Source organism: Balearica regulorum, chromosome 2, assembly GCF_011004875.1.
Source record: "Balearica regulorum gibbericeps isolate bBalReg1 chromosome 2, bBalReg1.pri, whole genome shotgun sequence".
Lineage (NCBI taxonomy): Eukaryota > Metazoa > Chordata > Aves > Gruiformes > Gruidae > Balearica > Balearica regulorum.
This window is the reverse complement of record NC_046185.1, coordinates 111,958,310-111,981,846: the sequence shown is the minus strand read 5'-3', so window position 1 is coordinate 111,981,846 and position 23,537 is coordinate 111,958,310. Positions and strand designations below refer to the sequence as shown.

General features: G+C 39.4%; 1 protein-coding gene across 6 annotated transcripts in view; it reads left to right on the top strand.

Moving 5' to 3' along the window:
* The window catches only part of SUGCT (succinyl-CoA:glutarate-CoA transferase), a 349,338-nt gene extending 326,146 nt beyond the window's left edge, over window positions 1-23,192 (top strand). For 4 of the 6 annotated variants that reach the window (XM_075745342.1, XM_075745341.1, XM_075745340.1 and 1 more), the window contains 2 exons: window positions 19,334-19,488; window positions 22,897-23,192. In XM_075745342.1, the coding sequence (XP_075601457.1) occupies window positions 19,334-19,488; window positions 22,897-23,040 (299 nt within the window). In that variant the 3' untranslated portion in view covers window positions 23,041-23,192. Of the gene's footprint in view, window positions 1-19,333; window positions 19,489-22,896 lie in introns of those variants that run through there. The other 2 variants (XM_075745339.1, XR_012834023.1) reach the window with 2 other exon arrangements.
* Window positions 23,193-23,537: the final 345 nt, after the last annotated feature.

The following is a 23,537-nucleotide window of genomic DNA, read 5'->3' as shown; positions in this document are numbered from 1 at the left end:
TCTCATCCTTTGTACAAGGTGTCCTATGGAAGACTTTAAAATATTTGATCCTCTTCAGGATCAAATATATTTGATCATCTGTATGTTGAGAGGAAACTGAGACAAGGAACAGTAAGTTGTGCTAAGAAAGGTGTTAACTGAAACATGATGATTAAACCATTTATGAGCATGTCTGTTTTTCACCTCAAGGCAGAGTCCGTCGTGTATGACAGACAAAAATACTGCCATTGAGATCTGAATTGCTGAAAGCCTTTTCTCAAAGTTCTTAAGTCATATCCATCTGAAAGCAGTTGTAGGCTACTTGTGTAAAATCTCTTCAAGGACTCTGTTCTGGTCTAGTAGGTAGGTAGTAGGCAGGTACCTGCATCGCAGAGATAGCAGTTTAGCACTTTCGGTGGGTATGGGTAATAAAGTCCCATTTTCTCTTAGAAGTGTGTCACTACAGGAGAAGTTTAATGCCTTCTGGGTCATGTGATAGAGGCTGAAGAAGTGGCCTTTCTTTTCTCTTCCTTTTAAATAAGGAAGTTAAATGCCCATGCTGGTATTGCAGTATGCCATTAGTAATCATAGCAGTCTATTTAATTTTTGTCTCAAGTAGTAGTCACTTTAACTCATATGAAATTAAAAAAGTAAGTTTGACTTTTTGTTTGTACCAATGTTCAAAAATTTTTGCATAAATTTAATTGGAAAATACAGTTCCTGATTGCCTAAGATATTTCAATGGGTCTGTTACCATTGCATCAAAACAATAGATAAAATAATAAGCCATGGCACTGTGAGAACCACTTAAGAACTGTTATCCCTGTTTCACAGGAATGGGACAAAGAACAATTTCCCTAAGGTCACAATAAATGAGTTTCATGCTTTGCAGTCCTTGAGTACCTACTCATCACTGGGCCATCCTTTCCTCATTGCAGAGGAGAAATGACGTGTTCCAGGCTCTGGACTCTCACTGCCTCTTCCCCTGCTCTTTATGTCTGGTCTCCATGAGTCTGTTCTCTGCAACCCAGGGGCTTTCACAGCTCACACATCCAGCTGGCTAAACATCCCCGCTCTCTGTGATCTGGGCTCTCATTGTCCCTTGCTCTCCCTTGCCCTAGTTTCTTTTGGAAAGAAAAGAGGAGGTATCAGTGGGAAGCAGACAATACCATGCCTAGCCAGGTTCCTGATTGTGGACAGTAAGGAGATTAGGACTAAGGGAGGGGGAAAACACCATAAGGGGACGTGTCCACTAAGTGTAAAGTTCTCAAGTCTATTGCAGCAAGGCATATTGGCATGCATCACAGAAAAAGCTTAGCGTCATTGTTCAAAGGAAAGTTTAATAGTCATGGTTACAACACTAGCTGCTGCTCTACAACTTCAGCGCTCCATGCAAGAGTTACCTAGGTCTTCACAATATCCTAAGAGATAAGTCAGCAAATACTATTGTCACTCTATTACAGCTGAGGAGACTGGGTCATTTAAGCACACACTGTAATGGTTTGCTGGATCACAACCACACAGAGTAACTTCATGTAAAGCAAGTTAGTGAAAGTGCTAGAATTTTAGGGCTCTGTTTCCAATGGTTGTTCCCCATCAGGTTTGTATTGGGAATGTCAAAGATGTCATTTCATAAGGGTCAAGCTTTTGTTAGAAGTAAGCAACCTGAAACCATGTTCCTCTTTTTTATTAATAACATCCTCCATGTGGACAGTAAGGATCTGAAAATCTCAGTGTCTTAGTAATGGAAATAACTGTATGTGTGCTGCATAATTATATGTATCTTGTAACCATCTCGTATGAATGCAAGTACATATGCATCTATATAATATCAGTACATCTGTATGTATAAATAGGATGCTCATCCACATGTAAGCAGTTGAAATGGAAATCTAGATGTTCTGGTATGGAATTTATTTCTTCTCCAAACTCTGTTCACTAATGAATGTGAAATATAGTTTACTGGAAGTATAAGACTAAGAATTGGTACTGCATTCATCACATCAGAAACACTGTTTTTTACAAGTATTCATTCTTATGCACAATGTGTTACAGTTCTGTAGGGTTTTTCTTCCCTTTTTCCCCTCTTTTTTAACAATTCTAAAGACCATGTAACTATATCACAGACAGTATTTGATTTGCACTTAAGGGAATTATCGCACCTTGTAGTTCAGACTTCTAGTAAACCTCAGACCTCCTCTATTTCTATCACTTAATTTAAAATTTCCAAACCTTGGAAAGAGACTGATTTCAATGTATTCCTGTGCTACAGTACTATAGTGCAGTCAAAGAATTTTTCCACGTGATCATAGTGCTATTACTACTATTGATTTTGACATATCAGGACTCAGATGCGGATGAACATAAGCAGTTCTTCTAAAAGTTTAATAGTGTTTTCTTCCTTTATTTTCCCATATTCACAGTTGCTCTCTCCTTTCCCCCTTCTTTTGCCTTCCTTTCTTAAGAGGTTTCCTCTAACTGTAGTTTCTCCTTGAAAGGTTATTGTTAACTTGGTGCTAACTTGTAATGAAAATAGCACATTATTTGTGTATATTCATTGTGATTTTTATCCAGAAATAACAAAAGAAATAATTTTAAGTGATCAGTGGTTTACTTTCCCTAGATTATCAGTTTGTGGCCTCTCAGAAAGGGACCTAATTTCTGAAATGCTCAGAAAATTTTAAAGATAGCCCAGATTCACCAAAATACATTGGTTCCTAATGTTTTTACAGTCCTTCACATTGATTTTACATTGTGCTTAAAGGATTAAATATTTGTTGAATCTGATCCTAAGTCTTTTCTTTTAAAGTGGCACTATTTATGGTCTTTTAATTAAATGTGGTGGATAGTGACAGTCAAAGCTTAATTTAAAAACTGGGATCTGAATCCTATCAAAAACTGTTCAATTTATAAAATATACCTTAGTATGAATGGGAATTAAAAAAATCCACTACTTTAATTAAAACTAATGAGAAATAATGTGATTTTCTTTTCTGTCTTTCTCACTTTAAAATCATCCAATGTGAGCAGCTTCTGTGAAACTTGTGGGTTTGCTTGTACACAGATGTAAGGATTATTTGCATACTGTCATTTGCCATAGATTTCAACAGCAGTTTCCACATGTCACGGAAAGCACACCATATAAAGCAGACGCGCGTTCTCCATGTATGCTGCGTCTATAAACCAAACAGGACATATATATTTTAATAGAATTTGGACTAACATTGTAAAACATTTTCAAAGGGATTCAGAAGGCTTTACAAAAGAGGACAGCTACAGCACAAAAATACTAATTAAGATGAACTTTTCAAAGTTGTTAAAAGTGATTTGTTTTTTGATTTTGCTTACCCAGCTGAAGACGCATGAAAGACAGCTTCAGAGAGTGCACTTTCTTTAAATCAGGACTACCACAAGCAGCTCAGATCCAAAAGTAAAAGCATCCCGAGTTCCCACTGAGTCATTTGTGAAAAATGTGGCCTTCTTTCTCTCTAGTCACATTACCAGTCAAAGCTGATTGGGAATAGAGGTGGAGGGGAAGCATATGATCACCTGCTCTTTTTACATGAGTCCACTTGTATTGGTTGACCTAGGAGAAAGAATAAAGATGCTGTGGTCATGTCTTTCCTCTGAGTCACCCAAAACCCCAACGTTTGGATTTCTCTGATGAGAAAGGCTGTTTCTCATATCCAGTACCGAAGTCTGTGGTACCCTAAGACTGCTGTTGCATGTACATAAATGGCATAGTTCCACTGAAAGTTCTAAATAATGTAAAATTAAGTAAGTCCACCCTATTTGATTTCTTTATCTGAATCTCGTTTTAGTTTTGTTTGTGATCGGCCTCTAAGAAGACTGGATAACCCAGACATAGAAATTACAAAAATTCGCTCTATGTATTAAATTGGCATTACATCTTTCAGCATGAATTCAGGTTCTGCTAGCACTTTTAGGAGTCATTAGTGCTTTGCTGAATTTTCCCACACCTGCTTAAAATATGCTGGTTGCAGTGCATGCTGCAAAGTGGGGTTACTTGGCTTATCATTAAGGATAAATCCCAGCTGCAGAGATCTAACAAATCCAGAGGAAGAATTCAGCAAATAGTCATTTAGTCAGAAGCACTTGCTAATCTTTCCCTCTGTCTCAAGTATGGCTTTCACTGTACAATGTGCAACTGGTCAGCTTATGTAAGAAATAGATGAGGGAGTACACTGATTAATGAAGGAACTGGAAAAATGTGAATAGTGAAGAATATCAAGCATTCAGAGTATTCAATATTTAAGGTCAGGAGAAGGTTTTGAAGAAGGAGTGGGAGAAGGAGTGAAGGAGAATTGGGCTTAGGGTTCAATGGAAAGTGCCGTGGGGAGTTTTGGGCTTTGGGAACAAGAGCGAGCATTGAAGGTTGATGAGTAATTGAGCTACATGGGATATATTATCTCATGGTGTATTAAGTTCCTTGTGGTGATTATCCTCAGGATGTCAGAGTAGGCGTTGGTTAATGGGAGACTAGGGAGAGTGATTTGGGAAGAGCAGGGGAGTATGCATAAGAGGAGGGTGGGATACTGGAGCTAGATGGCGAATTGCTAGAGGCTGGGAAAATATCGTGGGGAAATATTGGATGGGATGTTCCTGTTGTATTCTCATACTCCTTCAAGAGCATCTACTTTTGACCACTGTCAGAGAGCGATCTAGTGTGGTGAGCCACTATGGGTGTTTTTCTGCTTTTATGTTAGCTTTCATAGTCTCTGTGAAAGGGTGAAGGTTTGCCCAGTTGTGGTTAGTTGGCAAAGGAGAACAGAGAGTAGTGCCAGGCAGAGAAATATGGAAATAGCTTAGTTGGAAAGGCAGACCTCACTGTGGTAAGAGGAGATGGGAGTCCTTAGCTTCTGCTCTAGAATCCTGAATCCCATGCTCTAGAGGAATTGTGATTTCCCAAACACAAATCTGTTTTTCTGAACTCCTGAGCATAAAAAGCATCTGTTGCCCTAGACCGCTGCATATCTCACCCTGCTCCATTCACCACCTCCACCCAGCTAACTTTGTCCTTAGGTTTACTAATGCTTTCTGGCATGGGGATTTGGTTTAAATATTGCAAAATATAGTGGAGAGCTCCTAACTGGGTGGTACTACCTGTGATGTCTCATGGTTGTACTGCAACCACAACCATAAAAATTAGATTAAACTAACAAGAAACTATGTCTAACAAGCTAGCTTTTCTTGAAAAGTGTGGTTGTCTCCAGCATTTTCAGTACGTTTTAATAATATGGGAAGTTTAGTATTTTGTTAGCAAGGTAGCTTTTGACTGGAGAGCCCTAACAAGATGAGATGCAAGCAGAATAATTTCTGAAAGATTTCTTCCACATCTGTGGCTGGCAGTTTGGTATCTGCCCTCTCTACGTACCCATGGGAAGAAAAGATGTTGGGGCCCAGCTGGTTCTTGCAGCTTGCCAGTGGGGTCTGTGTCACATCAATAATGTCAGTCATTCACCTCAGTGAATAATAAATAACCTGCACATCCGCAGAAATGAGAGCTATTATAGTGAAATGTTATATAAAGATGTACTTTAGATTTAAAATGTTTCAAGTCTCTGGGTGTTTGTAAAATTAAAATGATCCTAAGACAGTTAACAAAAATTACAGTTCATTTTTCAGCTGTAAATCTGTGTGCTACTTATTTGTAGAACGTGCAGAATTCATTACATTCAGCACAATTGTCTCTGCCTTCAAAGAGCAACAAAACTGGCTAAGCAGTACTGGAGCCACTAAAATCTCAATAATACTTTTTGATAGTTATTATTTACTGTTAATTGAATTATATTGCACAGACATACTTCAATAGAGAACCTAAATATCCCAGTCAAGATCAGTGTGTGATGTTCAAGGATCTGCAGACAGAAACCAACATGTGTTTTCTACCACATTATGGGAAAGAGTTTCCACCCAAGAGTCAGCTAAGAGTTTAATCCTGCAATTAGTATGCTCTCTGCCCAGAAACTATCACTTGCAGCACAGCAAGACAGATGGATTTCGGATTAGAAAGAAATCTCTCCCATAACAGAGTAATGCACAATTTATCAGATATAACTTGGGACAATGGTTCATACTCCTCTGAAGCAGCTCTGGGAGACAGGATATCAGAAAATTAGTATTTGTATTTCATTCCAATACAAAACAGGGCCCATTGTGTCAGACACTGTATAAACAAAGAGTAAGAGACAATTCCAGTCCCTAACATTTTATAATGTAAATAGGCAAGGCTCTCAAAACTGTATGGAAAGTATAAGGATATGGCAAGGGAACGTGATTTGCCTGTGATCACAGAGTTGCTTGGTGATAGAGCAAGGATCCAAATCCAACTGTTTGGATCCCCAACTCTGCAGTCTGTACTGTGGTTAACCTTACTATTAGATGATTGTTAGTTTCTTCTGATAAGTTTCTTATATTTTCATGGTTTTCTTTTGTATTTGGTGTTATTTGTGTGTCAAAATTGCTATACAGAGAATAAGCCCCAGGAGAAGCCAGAAGCTTCACACCCTACTTGTGTGAAAAAGAACACAGCAGTAATAGATCTATAATCAAGGTAGATTTAAATGTTTGTGTGTCATAGCAAGCAGCTCTTCTTATATGTATATTTAAAAAGTGTACCATCAAGGATTACTTCAAGCAAAAATACCAGCTGGCTTTGAAATTAACAAATATAATCTGTAACAGGTACATATATAAAGCATGAAGTAATTCCTGGCATTCTTCAGTTGATACAGTATCTGAAAGTTGGGAAGAAAACATTAGAATCCAGGAAAGCTACACAAAGTATTTTATTTTATGATTTTTTTTTTCCTGCAAGTGGATGAACAAGCATTACAAACATGCCCTACACCTGTAAGATCTAGTTATATGGCAGGTAACCAGGGAATATTCTGTGTTTTAAAATGAAATCTGCACATTGAATCAGGCAGCGAACAGCTGGCTTAGAAATCAGCCTGAGAATCAGAATAATCTATGAAAGGTATTTGTGTTAGCATTAAACATTTTTGCATGCTGTCAGTGCAGAAGGTAGCTTCTGAGCTTTGTGGATTAAGGAAGTGGCTGGTATGACTTTCTGGAATTGGGTCACCTTGTTAAGAATGGAAAACTCAATTAAAAGTTAGTTATGAGAAAGCTATGTGAGCCCTTGTGATTTACTGCTGCACAATGCGGATTCGTATTTTAAAAGGCAGAGTTTTCAGTCAAATTCGTGTCAAGTTATTAGGGAATAAGGTTATGGTCATTTCTGCAGCACATCATTGCTTTTTGAGCAAGAACTGTATACTAATATGCATTTGTATCTGATGATAAGCAATAGAAAGGCAAATGAAGGTAAAAAGAAACTGTTCTTTAATAGCCAAATATACAAAGACATTTGGAAGACTTAACTAAAGCACAAACTAGGGAGATGCATTCCTGGATACAAGAAACAACTGATGATTAGACTTTGTTAAATTATACTGTGTTTGGGAGCAATCTACCAGCACCAAGGCAAAGCAGGCATTTGCTTACTACAGCATCTCCAGTTCTCATGTTAGGATACGAATCCCGTTTTAATCCATGCTTTTAGATATGTCATTGCAAACTGAGTGTGGATGCTTTTCTCTTGGATTTTGTTTGAGATTATGCCTGTACAAAATCATTTGCATTAACTCAAAATAGGAAATTATAAGAGAAAATTAACTAAAATCAGATTAACCAAAAAGCTAAAATTAAATGGAAACAAAAACTGTTAGTATGGAACAAAAGTGCCCACACACAGACTTACTCCAGAATAACTAATTGTATGAACTAAAACCAACTGTTATTTTGGTTCCAGTTTTTTGTGCAGAGAAACCCTAGGACCTCTGGCAATTAAAATATAATTGTTCTTGTGATGCAAATACTTACAACCATTCCAAGGCCCTTTTAACTTGCCAGTGCAAAGTAGACACAGCGCTGTGAGATAGCGAGGCCAGAGGCAGCAAGGCCCTTCATATTTTATACAGATTTTTAGGAGACAACACTTGCCAATCGCATGAGGTAAAAGAAAGGAGAGGAGAGGTCGAAGGGTTTGCAGTGAAAAAGCAGATTGTGGAAAAGCAGAAGAAATACAGTAAATGAAAACCCACAAGTACAAATGGCAAAGGATCAAAGGTGAGGGGCTGTGTAGGAGGGAGGTGCTACTGATGCTCCCAGACATTCAGGGATGGAAAAATTCCGTTAAAACTAAGCACCTGCTGCTTGAGATTAGGGCTTCAAAATTACAAACGACGTCAGTAAAAGTATTTTGCTTTGCACTTTAAAGGGGAGCAAAAGGAAACAGCCAAAGTATTAGGAGGTGGAAAAAGAGAGAATGGGGAAATATTTTAATGAAACTGATCTGCACACATTTAAGATGGGATATTGCTTAGGCATGGCTGGTTTCAATCTGATTTTAATTTTTGTTCCCCAGCTTTTCAGCTGTCTTCTTGAGCAAAAAGAGACTTTTTAGTTTAGTTTAGTAAGGGGATAGGCAACCGAGCTTTGGATGGCTTCCTAACCTTGTGCCTCATTCCTCTTCATGGGTGTGTCTGACTTAAATTTCTGTTTCTTAATCCTACTCTAGTCTTTGTGGGCGAGGAGAGATGATTTCTGACTCTTTCGCCCATTGTAGGGTAGAACGCAGCACTGAAATCCCTCCTGATGGAGTAAAGGCTGGCAAATGTTAGAAACCACAAGAACTTAGATACAGAACCAGCCTGTACTTAACTGACATACACACGCTCACATCGGCATGCCCGCGCAACCAAAAACCAAACTGAAGGCTGCTTGGTTTGAGACGGCTGTTTCTCCTGCCCCGTACTGCTTTGATATTTGCAAGTCGATGAGCTGAATATCACATGTCAGGCATTGGCAGCAGACAATGGAAAGCCAAAAAGCTGTTCCCAGTCCTTCACACTGAGACAGGATTGATCAAATTGTCATTTAGAAATCGGTGGAAAAAACCAGCCTAATCTGCAGTGTGCCCTCTCTGTAGTCCCACTCCCAGACTCCATTTTAAGCACTCTGTTTCCCTTTAAAGAACTTAAGATTAACCTGATGATTGCTTTTAAATAGGAAATAGGAAAAAAGAAGTTGCTAAAAGGAGTTATATGTCTAGAGTTTTACTTTCCCCTGCTCAATGAAGGGATATTCGCTCTTCTTGCCTATTTTGAATACCAGATGTCTCTGCACAGGCAAACTGAGACATCCTGAAAGAGAAAGATTTTCAGATGTCCCCAGCTTTTTCTGGAAACTGGGCCCCTTTAAAGATGTCTCAAGTATGACACTCCAAAACAGAGTCGTCCCAGATTGCACAGTGCTTTTCGAAACTCAGCCAGCATTTTTAGTAGCCTATGCCTCAAGGAGTCTGGGCATCTTACCCAAAAAGAGCTAAAAATGTAATTTGCAGTTCTTCAAGTAATCTAAAACAAAGTATCAAATCCCTTCCCATCTTCCTTTGCCAGGGAAAGTCCCTGTGCACTGGAACTGGCCTCGTTCTGCTGCACAAGGGACAGCAGAAGTAAATGGAGGGTGGAGTGGGAGAGCTTTTGGAAGAATGATCAGGCTGTGCATAGTGCTTAGCCCTACTTAATCACAGATGCCTTGCTTGAGAACTGAGTTCCAAATATTTCCATGGTGCTCAAACAGAGAGTTACCTGGCTGTCGTCTGTGCTGAAGAATTTCAACCACCAGAATTTCCTTGGCTGTGCTGCAGCTGATGGCTTTTTCCATTATTTTAATACTCACTCAGCAGATACTTATTTGGTGTGGGTCACTAACCAGGCAAGAAAGTATGGACCGACTGTTGAATTTTCCAAATGTGAAGGTTTATATGCCTGTGTATTGTGGCCACAGAGGAACAGTCTAAAGATGTGTAGAATACTTGTGTGTGGCAATATGCATACAGCACATGACAGACACATGATTTGACATCTAATTAAATGTCTGATCTTTGCCTTTTTATAACAATATACCCCTCTTGAGACTTAATCCTTTGGCCAAAACAAGGGATTGTTGAGGAAAAATTAGGCAATGTGAAAGACTTAAGAAGTGATTGAGAATAGTTCTGCTACAGGTGGACTAAAGGTGGCTTTCCTTTCTCAGTTTCTTTTTCTTAACAGGCTAAGATGGATATCATAAGACATTAATCATACTAAATAAATGAATAAATCATCAGTACTAATATACAGATGGGTTGTGGTGAGGTTAGGGAACTAAAGCAAAGCAATGTGATAGACTGCTGCTGTCATAAACTGCTTGCCACACAGCTCACTTTCTGTTCTGCCTACCAACTATTGCTTCCAAAGGAGCTGTTACAGTGGGTTTTAATACCATCAGACAGGAATGCCAGGTAGACCTGTGGAACAGGTTTTCAAAACCTCTGGTTTTGAAAAGAGACAGAGAAGCACGATTGGAGCCATCACAAATAATCACCTTAACATAAATTCCCATTACAAGGTGTACTGAAAAGAGCTGGTACACACTTTAGAGGTATAAAAAGGGGACATAGAAAAATGCTTTTTCTTCTGCACAAGAATCTGTTCCCTGTTCTGACGTCCACACGTGCAGAAGAATACAGAAATAACTAGAAAAAGACTTCAAGGATAGGCCACAGAAAAATGTTCCCTAGCAGCTGGAAGATCGGACTTGGGGACCTTGACAACGTGTTTGGGAATGTTAAATGCATTTTCAAAAGTTGCTCAGGAGAATGTTTTGAATGTTCTTTCAAATTTCTGTTAAAAGAAGGCCCAAAGGTTTTTTAATTTTTAGTTATTTTTACCAGCTGCTTAGAAAAAGCTTAAAGCCTCCTACCCTGAAAAAGTGCTGCTTTAGCAAGTAAGAGATTAGGGAGAAAATTATACCCATCCTTAGGATCAGGCAGTGTTGTGTTCTTCAGTGTGCATTGTCTTGCAGCCCTGAATGAAGAGACTAGAATCAACTTCAGGTATCCGGACTTCAGCTGGTTGCCTAAAGAGTAAGGAAGAGCTCATCTGCTCCCACTCTGATGCTGCACAGCTGGCCAAGAGGATTACTTCTGGGGTCTCCGAAGAGCTAGAGAATCTAACCTGTAGCTGGAGACAAGACACAGAGGAAAGGACAAATTGCTGTACTGAGGAGATACAGATGCTTTCTGGGTTGGCTGGCGTGTCTTACTCCAACACGCAGGGTCACACTAACCACAAAGCATGGGACTTGGAAATAGTTTTCAGCAAGCTCAGTAGGAGGGCCCCAAGGAGCTTCTTGCCTTCCTGTGCAGCCGGGGGCATGATTCAGCTTCCAGGATCATGTGAGCGTGTTGCAACTAGGCAATTCTCTGTCCTTATGGGAGGCTCATTTCAGGTAGCATTTTGATTTTTATTGTTCTATACTAGGAGCACGCTTGTCACTAATTGCTCTCCTTAAGGTACAGCAGTTGAGGCCTGTTGGTTTACAATAAAGATGTCTGCGTGAAACAATATGTGGCTTGACCTCCTAAGTATCAGCGGAGGTTCAGGTGGGCCATCTTAACGCCAGCCCTCTTGTGTGGAAATAGTTTTACTTATGGGCATTTCAGAAATTCATATGTTTCATGCCCAGAAATAACCATTATGATCATGTAGTCTGACCTCCTGCATAGCACAGGCCTTTCAGCCTCACCCCGTAATTTCTGCATTAGGTACACATCCTGTGGTTAACCCGCATCCTGTGGTGGGATTATATATCGAGTTTTGTATTGATTAGATTATGACTTGAGAGAAATTATGTTTTTAGCTTGGATTTTCAGTAGTTTAGGCTTGCCTCTGCAGGTTTTTCCTTTTAGAGTTTTCAAGGCTTCTCCCAGTTACTCTTCTTTGCCATCTAGTTCTTAAGCTCCTTCTGCAAGAGCAGTTTATGTTAAACTAGAAGTCTCTAACTTCCTTGCCTTGGGCTTGCACAGCCTGAATGCACCTTCCACAGTACTGTGGAAAAGATGCCTAGAAGAAGTTGTTCCATGAACACTGGAACTAAATATTCTTTTCCTTCGGAGTTACATCCTTTATAAAACTTGTATGTAATCCTTATGATAACCTGGACTTTCCTCATGGCCTTTATGGCTTGTCTCCCCAGTGAAGGACAGTATGTGCTGTTACAGAGCTGTGTCTGTACTTACCGGTAAGCCATTTGCAGCCAAACAGAATATATAACAGCTGAGTTCTTTAGCTTTTTTAATGTCATCAGGGCAGCAATTTGGGTGTCTGTCCTTCAGCAGTTGCCAGTTTTCACAACACTGGTAAGAACTTAATTTTCCTTGGGATTTCTATGCTTTTGTCAAGATTGACAGGTTCAGAAGTTACTGTGTGTGGCGGGGACAAGGCAGACAAACAGATGATTAGAAAGACAGCACAGACACGTAAATTTGTTTCCTTAGGAAATGGAGCTACGTATTATTACCTAGGGAATTTACGATTCTTTAAAATTGCTACCTCTGGGTATTCTTACAGGTCATCTTCCTTCCTGTCTGTCTTTGAATCTTCTCTGAAGGTCTTTGGGGGTTTTGGGAAGGAGTGGGACCACGTGAGTCTGTACAAAAAGTTAGGCCAGATTTTCAGCCTTGTGAGGCGATACATGTGGGAAGCAGTAGACACCACCTTACTGCAACGTTTTTAAAGCTTTTTGGTGCCAAGAGTCCTCTCGCAAAATTGCGTTATTTGAATGGTATAATTATGCGGGATTACTCTCAAATATGCAACCAGAGTGACTGATAAATGATTTCCTTTACTCCAGCAGTCATGCAAGATTAATTAGGTACAGTTAGTATGGTGACACTTTGAAAATGCGTTATATAAATGTTGAGTGGTATTTACACTGATTATATCCAGGATGTTGGTTGATAGGAAATACATAAAATGTTTTTTAATGCATTTCTATATATGCAGCTTCAGGTAAGAAAGTACTTTTATAAATGTACTTGGCAAAGGGTTTTAAGATTTGTGTAATGGATGCTTTGAACGCCTAAGTGTGGGCTTAAAAGCGGCCCGATTTTTAGACACTCATCTATGGCTATCACACATAAACTATGTCTGTGCTCTGCCTGTCAACTCATTCCCCTCACAATGCTTCAGTCCTTACATTCTCGACTCTTGTGACGTTGAACGGTCCTCAGAGCTGTCCCATGGCTGTCAGCGTTGGCCAGACAAGAAAAGGTAGACAGATGGCTTGTAGATATTTCTAGTATTGATACTATTTACTGCCCTACTGATTTTACTGTTCACTACTACTATTTACGGATTTATTTATATCTGTGTTTATATGGCATCTAGAGTGAGGTTTACTCTTTTTTTATTACCATCTGAAAAAGTTTGTCCATCCTCTCCACTCTCAGTTCCTCGTTCCTATTTATCCTGCCAAAGTTTTCCATCCTCTCGGCTGTGCTGGATGCCAAGTGAACACTTTGTGTGGCAGTGCTCTAAGTGGGGGAGGAAGTGGAAGCTGCAGTAAGGGAAGGAGGAGCAAGTCTTTGAAAATTATCTCCTTAATTGCTTTTTTTTTCCAAATCTATTACGGGTTGTTCTTAAAAGGTAAATCACCAGCTCTAATGTCATGCAAAAGGAAAGGATTTTTCCCAGTGATTAAATAGATTCCTGAAAAGTCCCCCAAGCTCTCAAACTTTCAGATCTGTGGTAAGATATCAAAAAATGTGGGAGTTCCCCAGTTAAGATGGAGCTGATCTTTCATTCTGGAGATTTCCCTGAAGCCTGTGTGCACTACTCGTACTAGCAGGGCTTTAGTGACTGTACTTTTCTACTTTGTGTTTAATCGAGGGGAAGAAGCCTGGTGTAAAGGCAGTGTAGCCAAGCTGGGCTGCACTGTGTGCGTAGGCACCCCATCTTCTCAGCTGTGAATAATGGATGGACAGAAGTCATGGCTGGGACCAAAGGGAAGAGACCAGTCACTCAAAATGAAGTCTCGCTGGTCTACTCCTGGTACCATATCCCTGCACACATCACGTCTAACGCCCAAATGTCCTTCATGGCAGCCATGAAGCCCCTTTTGCTAACTTATTCTGTATTGTTTTCCTTTTCATTACCTTCAAAGACACTGCTTGTTTCCTGCTGATCCTCCTTTAGGCCAGTTTCATAACCAGCTGATTGCATGCTCCAAACACTTGACCTGTAGCTTTTATGGGATCTGGGTGCAAATGTATTGGCTCTGGACCATCACTGTTGACTGGTGATGATATTTCATTGGAATTGCAAAACTGTTATGTAGCAACACCATGTTATTGGAAGAGGCACAAGTGTTATTGGAAGAGGCACAAGTGTTTGGTTTGTTTTCATGCAATTCCTACATGTATATAAACTACACTGTGAGTTGGGGTAGAACTAAATAATGAGTGGCATTGGGTTTCTCATTGCTCTATTTTGCAAATGTAGATGGTATGTTGCAACAGAATGTGTACACGTACATTAGCTCAAACTTCCTCTTTCTTTTCCTTGTCCCACTTGACTAATAACAAATAATCATGACTTTTCCCTGAGCTTGGCTGTCCCCAGGCCTGATTCCCTCTATATAGTTTGAGACTTAGATTGCTTCAATATGCTCTAACCTGTGCTGTAGAAAAAGTGTTACCCGGTGACTGCTGCACAGTGCTGCAGGACTGCTATTTGTCAGGACAAAGCAAAGATTATTACCTTTATCCACTTTTATATACTGTGCTTTGCACCTTTAATATAATTGAAATTCAACTTTAAGTTCTGCTACTTGTAGAGTAAAATCGACTTTGCTTCTGCAGCCCCAAATCTCAGCAATGCCCAATGACACATTGCAAAGGCTGCTGCACGTTTCTTCTGTTTAGGGTGAATGTTCAAAGGCATTTCATTCTTGCAGAGCCCTCCCTGTGGACCTCTTTCAGTGGGTTTATCTCATTTGTGTCTTTTGCTTTAACGTGTTTAGTGTGTCTTAACCTAATAGCTCAGTTTGATGCCTAGCAATACTATGGTAGATAGGCGCCAAAGAAATAGAATTTATTATGATGATGCTAAGTTTAAGTATCAGGGAAGTCTTCAAGATACCTTGGTACGCAATTGTCATTGTGGTTGCAACTGATACAATTTTTTTTTTTATTGTTGCACTATTAACTTTTGTACATTATGTGGTGTGCACAGCATGTATTAAAAGAAGATAAGCCTAGAATTTAAATGTGGTGAAAGAGCTCTTTGATTTACTGGCAATGATAATCAAAGCAAAAAAGAAAAACAGGCTCCTCTTCATTTAACAGGACAAAGGTAAATCACAGCTACCGCTCCTTCCTTCGTGGCTTTTTTTCAGGTGACCATATGTGTCCCTCTAACAGCTGAATTGAGTGTAGTGCCCTGCTCAGAGCCAGAATGCATAGGTGACTGCTCTCTTACCTCCTCCACCAGTAACCCTGCTTCTACCCCAGCAAAGGCCTGTTTTCATCTGCAAGGTTCACTGTAACTCACCCACATGCAAATGCTTCTGACCTTAATTAAAGCAGTTCACCTCTCTCTGCCTCAAGGGATGGTTTCCTCATAAGGCAGTTGTGTTTAATTAGCATTTGCATAGCATTCTGCTGGTTGCTCTCTGGGAGCGTTGTTCAGTAGGAGCGTGGGATTGCTGAAGCCTGACTGGCAAGCTTTGCACCCTCCTAATTGACACAGAAGCCAAGTAGAAGTTACACAAGGAAAGAACAGAGAATCGTTAATGATGGATCATTAGCAAGTAGCTCCTTTGAATGAATGTAGATAACTTTATAACTCTATCAAAGTGAAAAGTAGCATGATGAATGATGCATCAAACAATAAAAGCTCAAGAAAGACACTGGTTTTATAATTGCTGTGCAATTTTCGAGCATGCTCTAGTTTGTAAGATTAATTTCTTTGGGAAGTGTGAAGCATTCTATGCCTGTTGTACACTTAATGTCAATTTTGGTTTTCTCTCATTAGAGGTTTTATTCTGTGTCTTTTGATATCATTGCAAAAACTCCCAGGCTTTGAGATACACAGTTTTTATACTAGCAAAAATTTGCACAAGCAAGTGAAAAGTGTATAGCTACTAAACTAGTTCCTTTGAGGGTTTGCTGATTTCTTAGTATAAAGAGTTCTCGGATACACACACCTGAAATAATATTGCTTTATATCTATATAATATTATTTTTTTAAATAGAAGTTGCCTAATAGTTTTGTGGCTATGTTGAATTTCTAGACTAATAAATCTCTAAGGGGCATTTTTGCTCTGAAATTATCTTCAGAAGCATTTCAGTTGGCACAGACGGATCATTCCTGTGGCTTGTGCTAGCACCCGTTCAGCCCTCAGTCAGCCCTAGGAAGAGGAATTAACACAAATATTGCTTAGTGATGTCACCTGTCCCTTTAAAATATACTGATGTCTCACTTGAGATTTCCTCTAAAAATTTAACTGAGTATGTTCAAAGTGAGTAGAATTAGGGGAATAAATTAATAGGAAAGTTATTCCTGATGTGAGCTGTTTCTTAGCTTTCATGAATATTAGTAGGTGGAAGGGACTGTGAGAGATCATCTAATCCATCAGCAAGCCCCGAGAATCACTCATAGGATCAGCTATGCCAGAATAATTTTATTTCTAAAGACCTGATTGATAGGAATTCTGCAGCCTCCTCACATGGCCGGTTTCAGCATTTTGCTCCCCCTACCATTATAAAAGTTTGTTTTCTAGTACCTAACTTCAGTTTCCTTTGTTGCAATTGAAATCAATTATTTTCTTGTATATCATCGACATGAAACAGGATGTACTTCCTCCTTGTGGAAAGGTCACAGAGGTTTTTTGAGGGGTTTGAGGGTTTTTTATTGTTGTTGGTTGTTTTTACATTTTTTGAGGACAGTTTTTGAAGTTTCTCTTTAGGCCCACAATCCCACGTTGTTCAGTCTGTCATGTTTTCCTTGATCATTTTGGTTGCTGTCCTGTAGAACCTCTTCAGGTGTTCCAGATAGTTGGGCAGTGGGCACCCCACATCAGATGCCACTCCAGCTGTGATCTGCCAGGTCTATCTAGAGAAAAAAGATTATTTCATGTGTCCTGCAGACGCTTGCCTTTTTCGCAACAGCGTGATGTTGACTCATCCTCACTTTGTGATCTAGAATAACCCCTAGCTATTCCTGCCTTGCTCTTTGTCCCCTGCCCTGGATTTATATAATTAAATGTAGTTCCTTCCCCTTGACTTTATTGAATTTCACCCTGTTTTATCAGACCATTTCTCCAGCATAGCCAGGTCGTTGTGAAATCTGCTTCACAATCAGTTTTAGCTTGAAGTCCTCAGAAACCTGAGCAGGTAAAATCTGAGTTCCATCAGCCGATAGAACTAAAAATATACTGATTAGTGCTTCATCCTGAACAGATTCCTCTGGAGCTCACTTGAAATGTTTTTCTGTTTTAGAAGATCCCAGGCAGCAGTTCTCTGAATATGATTTCCCTCTCAGTATTGTACCCGGCTTTGGATTTACCTAGACCATGTTTCTTTAGTGAGTTTATGGAAAATAGCAGATAATTTTCTTTCTGAAACTCAAATCTTGATCTGGCATTGTAGTAGTCAGAGGTTCATCTCACCTGACTTCAGATGTCTGGATGGTAGAAGTCTGCAGCTAAGGTACTTGTCTAGGCTTTCCTATATGGAGAAACATAGGTGATCACAATTCATCCGGCCAGTTTAGTCATTTACCACCATCTTTGAAGAATTACCCTGTAAGTGTGTCTTTTCATCTGCAGTGACTCCAAAGGGAGTTTAAACAACTAAACATCTATATGTAGACTATTGGCATCTAGTAAAAAGACAAGATCGAGTGCACACTATTTGTCCTTAATAGATACAATCTGGCTGTTACTCGTCTTTTTCACTGTGATTATTTGTTCCAGTATTTAATGGAACTTGAAGTTAAATGATTTGGTCCACTCTTCCCCAGTTCTACCTCCTTTCCTTTTTAAACACAGGAACCATACCTGATGCCTTCTGGGAGCATACTCATCAGGAATGTACCAAGTCAGCTTGAAAAAAGCTGTTATTCTAAACACCCTTTATTTTATTTTGTTCTACTTGGAGGTGGATACCTTTACTGCATTAACCGTTTGATCACAGTTGATGAAGGCTGTTGAAAAAATGGCGTATTTTGGCATGCTGCATGACCTTTGTCAGTATCTCTCCTCAAGTTCTTGCTGTGGTTCATTTCCCTTGCTGGTTGATATCCTATTTCTTCAGAAATAAGTCAAACACTGTTCAGCCTATTAAAATGGCCTATGTATTTCTTTGGATTTCTAAGCTGTAGTGTCATAGGCAAAGCCATAACTATGTATAACTTCTTCTGTAAAGACCACAACTATGAATAGAGAAATCCTTTTGCCAATTGTCCAAAGCACCAAAGGTTGTTGTATTTCGTATTAAAGAAAATTTACCAGCTGACAATTCGGGAAATTATTGCCCTCTATTTCTCTATAAAAGTTAGTCTTTCTATGCGTACACAGTGTATACCTCAGTTTTGATCCTAGAGTAAGTTTGTGGCCCATTCTCTCTTCTGAGGCTGACAGTAAAGGTATAGCTATTTGTCTGCAGGGATCGACACTGAAATCTCTGTTGCTAAAAACAGAGATCTGACTACCTGCAATAGATATATATTCATAATGTTACCAGCTTCCCAAAGTGATTTCCACCTGTGAAATTATTCTTGTCAGAGTAAATAAACCATTGTTGAGTTTCTTATGGCTGCTACCTATGTTTTTGATAGAAAACATAAAACAAGCTGGGGATATCTTTGCTGTGCATGATGTCAGTTCTACATCACCGCAGGATAATGGAGCATGCCGCAGAGGTACTTGAGCTCTTGCTAGCTGGAGATGGTGCTTCCCATCATCTGGTGCACTGCCCCGACATCAGTAACAGTGTGTTAACATGACATTTCATTGCATTCTTATGGTTGTCCCGCCTCCTGTTGTAGACAGAGTGTGGAGATTTCTGCGCCACATCCCATTGTGTGGGCTGGGCATTGTCATTCAGCTAGCAGAGAGTGGCAGACCTGTGATGTAGTATGACCCAGAGCACCCCAATATACGTACCACTGGGAACAAGGGGAAGACTTTCTAAATGCTGGGCAAATATTCAGTAATTCTGCATTTGATTGAGCTACTTAGAACTGGCTTATTGATGTATTATTGTGACCTGAAATCTTTTTAGTCTAGAATTCCAGAATGTAACATTTCTGTGATAAGGACTGTAATAAGACTGCCCTGAAAATGAGATACTTTCCTTTAAACTAACCTAGACACTTCAGTATAAATATGGGCAGTAACTTTTGAAAATAATTTCCCTCCTGTCTGCTTTTTTTTACAGGACCAGGTGTCAGATACAGTGAATTTGCTGTGTCACATCCCAAACCACCTCCGCTTGTCGGACAGCATACAGTGGAGATACTGAAGGGCATGCTGGGGTACAGCGATGATGCCATAGAAGAACTGCTCCGCACTGGTGCTGTGGCTCAGCATGAGGTCAGATAAGGAACATTAGCTACATTCCTTCACACTGAGTTCACATTACTTTGTCCTCTCTTTGCTCCCTTCAGCTCCCCTAATGGGACGCAAAGAGAAGACATAATTTAATTCCTAATTTTCTTCCATGTGTGTTTGTATGATTTTAACACTGATGTATCAAATAAACAATCTCATACTGTCTGAGTGAAAGATTTTCTTGGCGGGGGTGGGGGTAAATGTAATTATAGTCCTGTGTGGCTACTCATTTTCTGTACTTCATATGGGAAATGGAGTTCTTATCATAATTACAGTAATTGCCTAAACGTTTGTCCCCAGAAAGACATGTTAGTGAAAAGAAGCAGAACCTTAAAAATCTGTATATTAGACTCTCCACTTGCAGAGAGCTGCCTTGTACAATTATTTTAGTAGAAAATCAATTATATACAAATTGGTGGTTGATCTGATTGATTTTGAACAGAATCATCTGTCATGAACTCTTTGTTCATCTCTATTTTAAATCACAGGTAGAGTAACCATTTCAAAACTCACTTCTGTTCCCTGGTATTCCCAATTACCAGTATGTCTTTATATTATATTGCATGGTCATGACAATCCCAGTATGTTGGCAGAAATAAGCCGAAATTGGCACAGTTCTTCAGTTATGCAACAAGCCTATTCCAAGACCGGTTGAGAGACAAACTATGGCTGAATAGTCTTTTGTAATTTTATTCAGAAAGGCCCAAGGTACTGTTAATTAAACATTGATCCACACAAACCCACATGCTGAATGTCGAATACCAGAACTTACCAGACGTCTCGATCGAGTTCTGCGGGTAGCTACTGTTCCTGTCTCTGCTTTGCCATCCAAAGCACCTTTCACTATGGAAAAAACACGGGTGAAAATCTGTGCGAAACTTTTGACTCACTCCCACCCCCATGATTCAAACATGGTGAGAGTTGACAAACCTTCCTCAAATTTAATAATACCATATCCTCCAGTAGCATTGCTCTTAAGAGTAAGGCGCACCGTGCACTGCGAGAAGGTGGAGGAATTTGATCCATGACAAATAGTAAGGAAAAGATTAAAGAAGAGTCATTTCTTCTCTACAAACCAATTTGGCAGTACTTCACTCACGAGAAATGCCATGCTCCTCTATCACAGCGTATAATTTACAGCTAAAGTAAACTCAGCGTATGGGAAGGGTCTAACCTTTGCTGTGCGCACCCTGGGAGCCAGGCAAAGCCTTTCTATTCCTAGAACTAAATAAAACTAACTCAAATTGACACTCAACACATAACCTCCGTATTTCTCCCAAAGTATCGGAAACAGGCCTGGCATTATAACTAGCTTGTCACTTTGTTTCCACTCTAACAAACAACATCCTCTGTATTGCATTGGAACTTCACAGCTCTGCATTACCTTCTGGGGGAAAGAAAAGAGGTTATTACATAATCAAATTGCAGTGGAACCCCACTGTGGTTGCTCATTTTTGAAGCCCAGTGTGTTTTGGTTCATTTGTTTGCTTGTTTGCTCTGTGTTTTTGTATTCTATTTTTCAGATCTCCTTTTTTTTTTTTTCTCTTTTTTTTTTTCCTCTTTTTTTTTTTTTTCTTTTTTTCCCTTCCTCTTGCACTGCATTCCTGGCACCAAACTCCATGCTCCGTCCATGTGCTAAAGACATCATGAGATCCTGGAAGAGTGACTTCTTAAATAAATATAGAAATAAGTCTGAATAGAGAATAGGGACACCATAGGGGAAGAACTGAAACTGGATTGGAAGAAGTTTAGATATAGTTCACCTTCCTTTTAATCTAAGGGGAACATCCCTTTTTTGATGAGAAAAGCAGCAAGTTGAATTCGGCTTCATATAAAATGGATAATCTGTTATTGAACTGAGCCTTGTTTACAAATAAAAACTATTTAGTACTGTCAGATAGCATTCACAAATAAATTTGCTGGTTTTACTTTGTTAAAGGCTCTTTTCTTCCCATTGCTAAGAATCATGTACATAAGATACAGTAAAATATTGCTCAGTTTTGTTAAGAATTTCTAAAAAAATCTTTTTTTTTTTCTGTGCTTTTCCAAGCAATGGAAATAGCTAATCACCTCATCCTTAGCTACAGTAAATTGGCAGAGCTTCTTTGACTTTAACGTAACAATGCTGGTTTAAATCAGCCGAGTATCAGGCTATTAACTCCGTAACATATTTTGTGCAGAGTTCACACGCAGTGTTTCCCTTTTTTTTTTTTCCCCCCCAGTGTTTTCCTCTCTGCTATATTGACAGTCAAATGCCTAAAGGGATAATCAGAGACATTATTTTGTCTCACCTCCAGTGTTTACACTGCAGTAAAAGTAAGAGAAATCCAGATACTATTTTGCCTTCTCAGTGTTTAAGTCATACACTCACACACAAACTGTTGCTAACTCTTGTTCTAGTCAGGAATAAATGGAAGTCATTAAATAGGTGGGTGTCTGGAAGCCTAACAAGTCCTGTAGCTTCCAAGGTCTGATCGTGAAATTTTGCCCTTTCCAAGGTTTGGTCCTTTGATTTTGGATGATTCGGAGGACAGTTAAATAATTGTCTTGATAATATCTAAGCTTTTATAGTACCCTTTATCATTTAAAAATGAACAAATAAATGCAGAAAACCAGTATTTACAAAATCCACTGCACGCTTCCCAAAAATCTTCAGGAATATGTGTCTCTAGAGCTCAATTGTGTTTTGACAATCTTGTAATTTCAAAATGGTTTTCTCTTGTACTGCAAAACTGGAAATCAACCATCACAAGGGATTCTGGACCTCATAAACTGAGATCCCTCCAATTTCAAGGAAGGGATGTAGGTAGGAATGACTATACACAGCTGCCTCTGGCAATGAATTTTTTTTTCTCTGCTTAAATTGGAAAGGAATCTGCTGGTGCTGCCATGATGTGTGTGTGGTATTGGCTTTAATTTTACTTGATTTACACATCACTATATTAAAAAAAAACCAACCAAAAAACAGAGAGATACAAGACACATCTGTTGTCTGGTTCAAAACTGAACCCACCTATAGCTGTTTGCCAGGATGCTATAACTGCCATTGGAAAGGGGGATTTCCATTTTGGCATCTATTCTGACTCCATGGTGCATGGCCCCTTTGGCTCCATTCTCTGCATTGGGGGATCCCATTGTTCTTGTCTTATCTTCACCATGAAGAATGTTTCCTCAGTCCCCCTCATATAACTGTCTGCCTTTCTTTTCCATGCAAGCTAGTAAAGCTCTTCACCAGGTATAAATCACCCAGAAAACTGCAAAATTGGTGGAGTCAGGCTGGTTTTGCGTAGCCCGAGGATCTCACTGAGGGATATTTTAATACATCAAAAGAAAATTCCAATCAAACAACAGGCAAATGGATAGTAACGGATTTTTCTTGCTCCTACACAGATCTTGTTCCTGGTATCTCTTCCCCAGGATCTTCCCATGCGCTTGGAAATCCCTGCATGGATGTCTGCAATGGGTACCCTAGAAGTGACATTCAAAAGTAGGCCTTTTTTGATTAGTGGCCAGGAGCAACAAGTTACCCACTAGCCGAAGCCCACCAGCTTTGGCAGCTGTCCACCCTATGTGCAAAGGCCAGTGAAGCCATATTCATGCGAAGATTCATCTGTTGAAAGGGATCACTTACTGGTGCTGGAAGCCAAATGCTCCTTTCCTTCTCAGGTTTATAAAATAAAAATCAACAGAAAAAAAGTTATTTTGTAATTTATTTTATTTTAATATAAAAATAAGCAGAGAAAGGGAAAATACCCCCATTCCTGACTTATATCTAAAATATAAAGGTCCTCTTTTTTTTGAAGTTCATTGAAATTGAGGCTTTTGATGCCTGTTGATATTAATGAGAGTTTTGGCCTTGCTTCTTCAAAGATTCAAGCTCAGCCCAAAGATGTCTAATGACAATGTGCTAAGGCTAAAGTAGCAGTCAGAATAACTCTTCCTGTGAGTGCATATGCATACTCAATAACTGGGAAGAGCATTTGCATTATATTGTCATGCAACTCTGCCACTCACAGAGCGCTGTACATCTT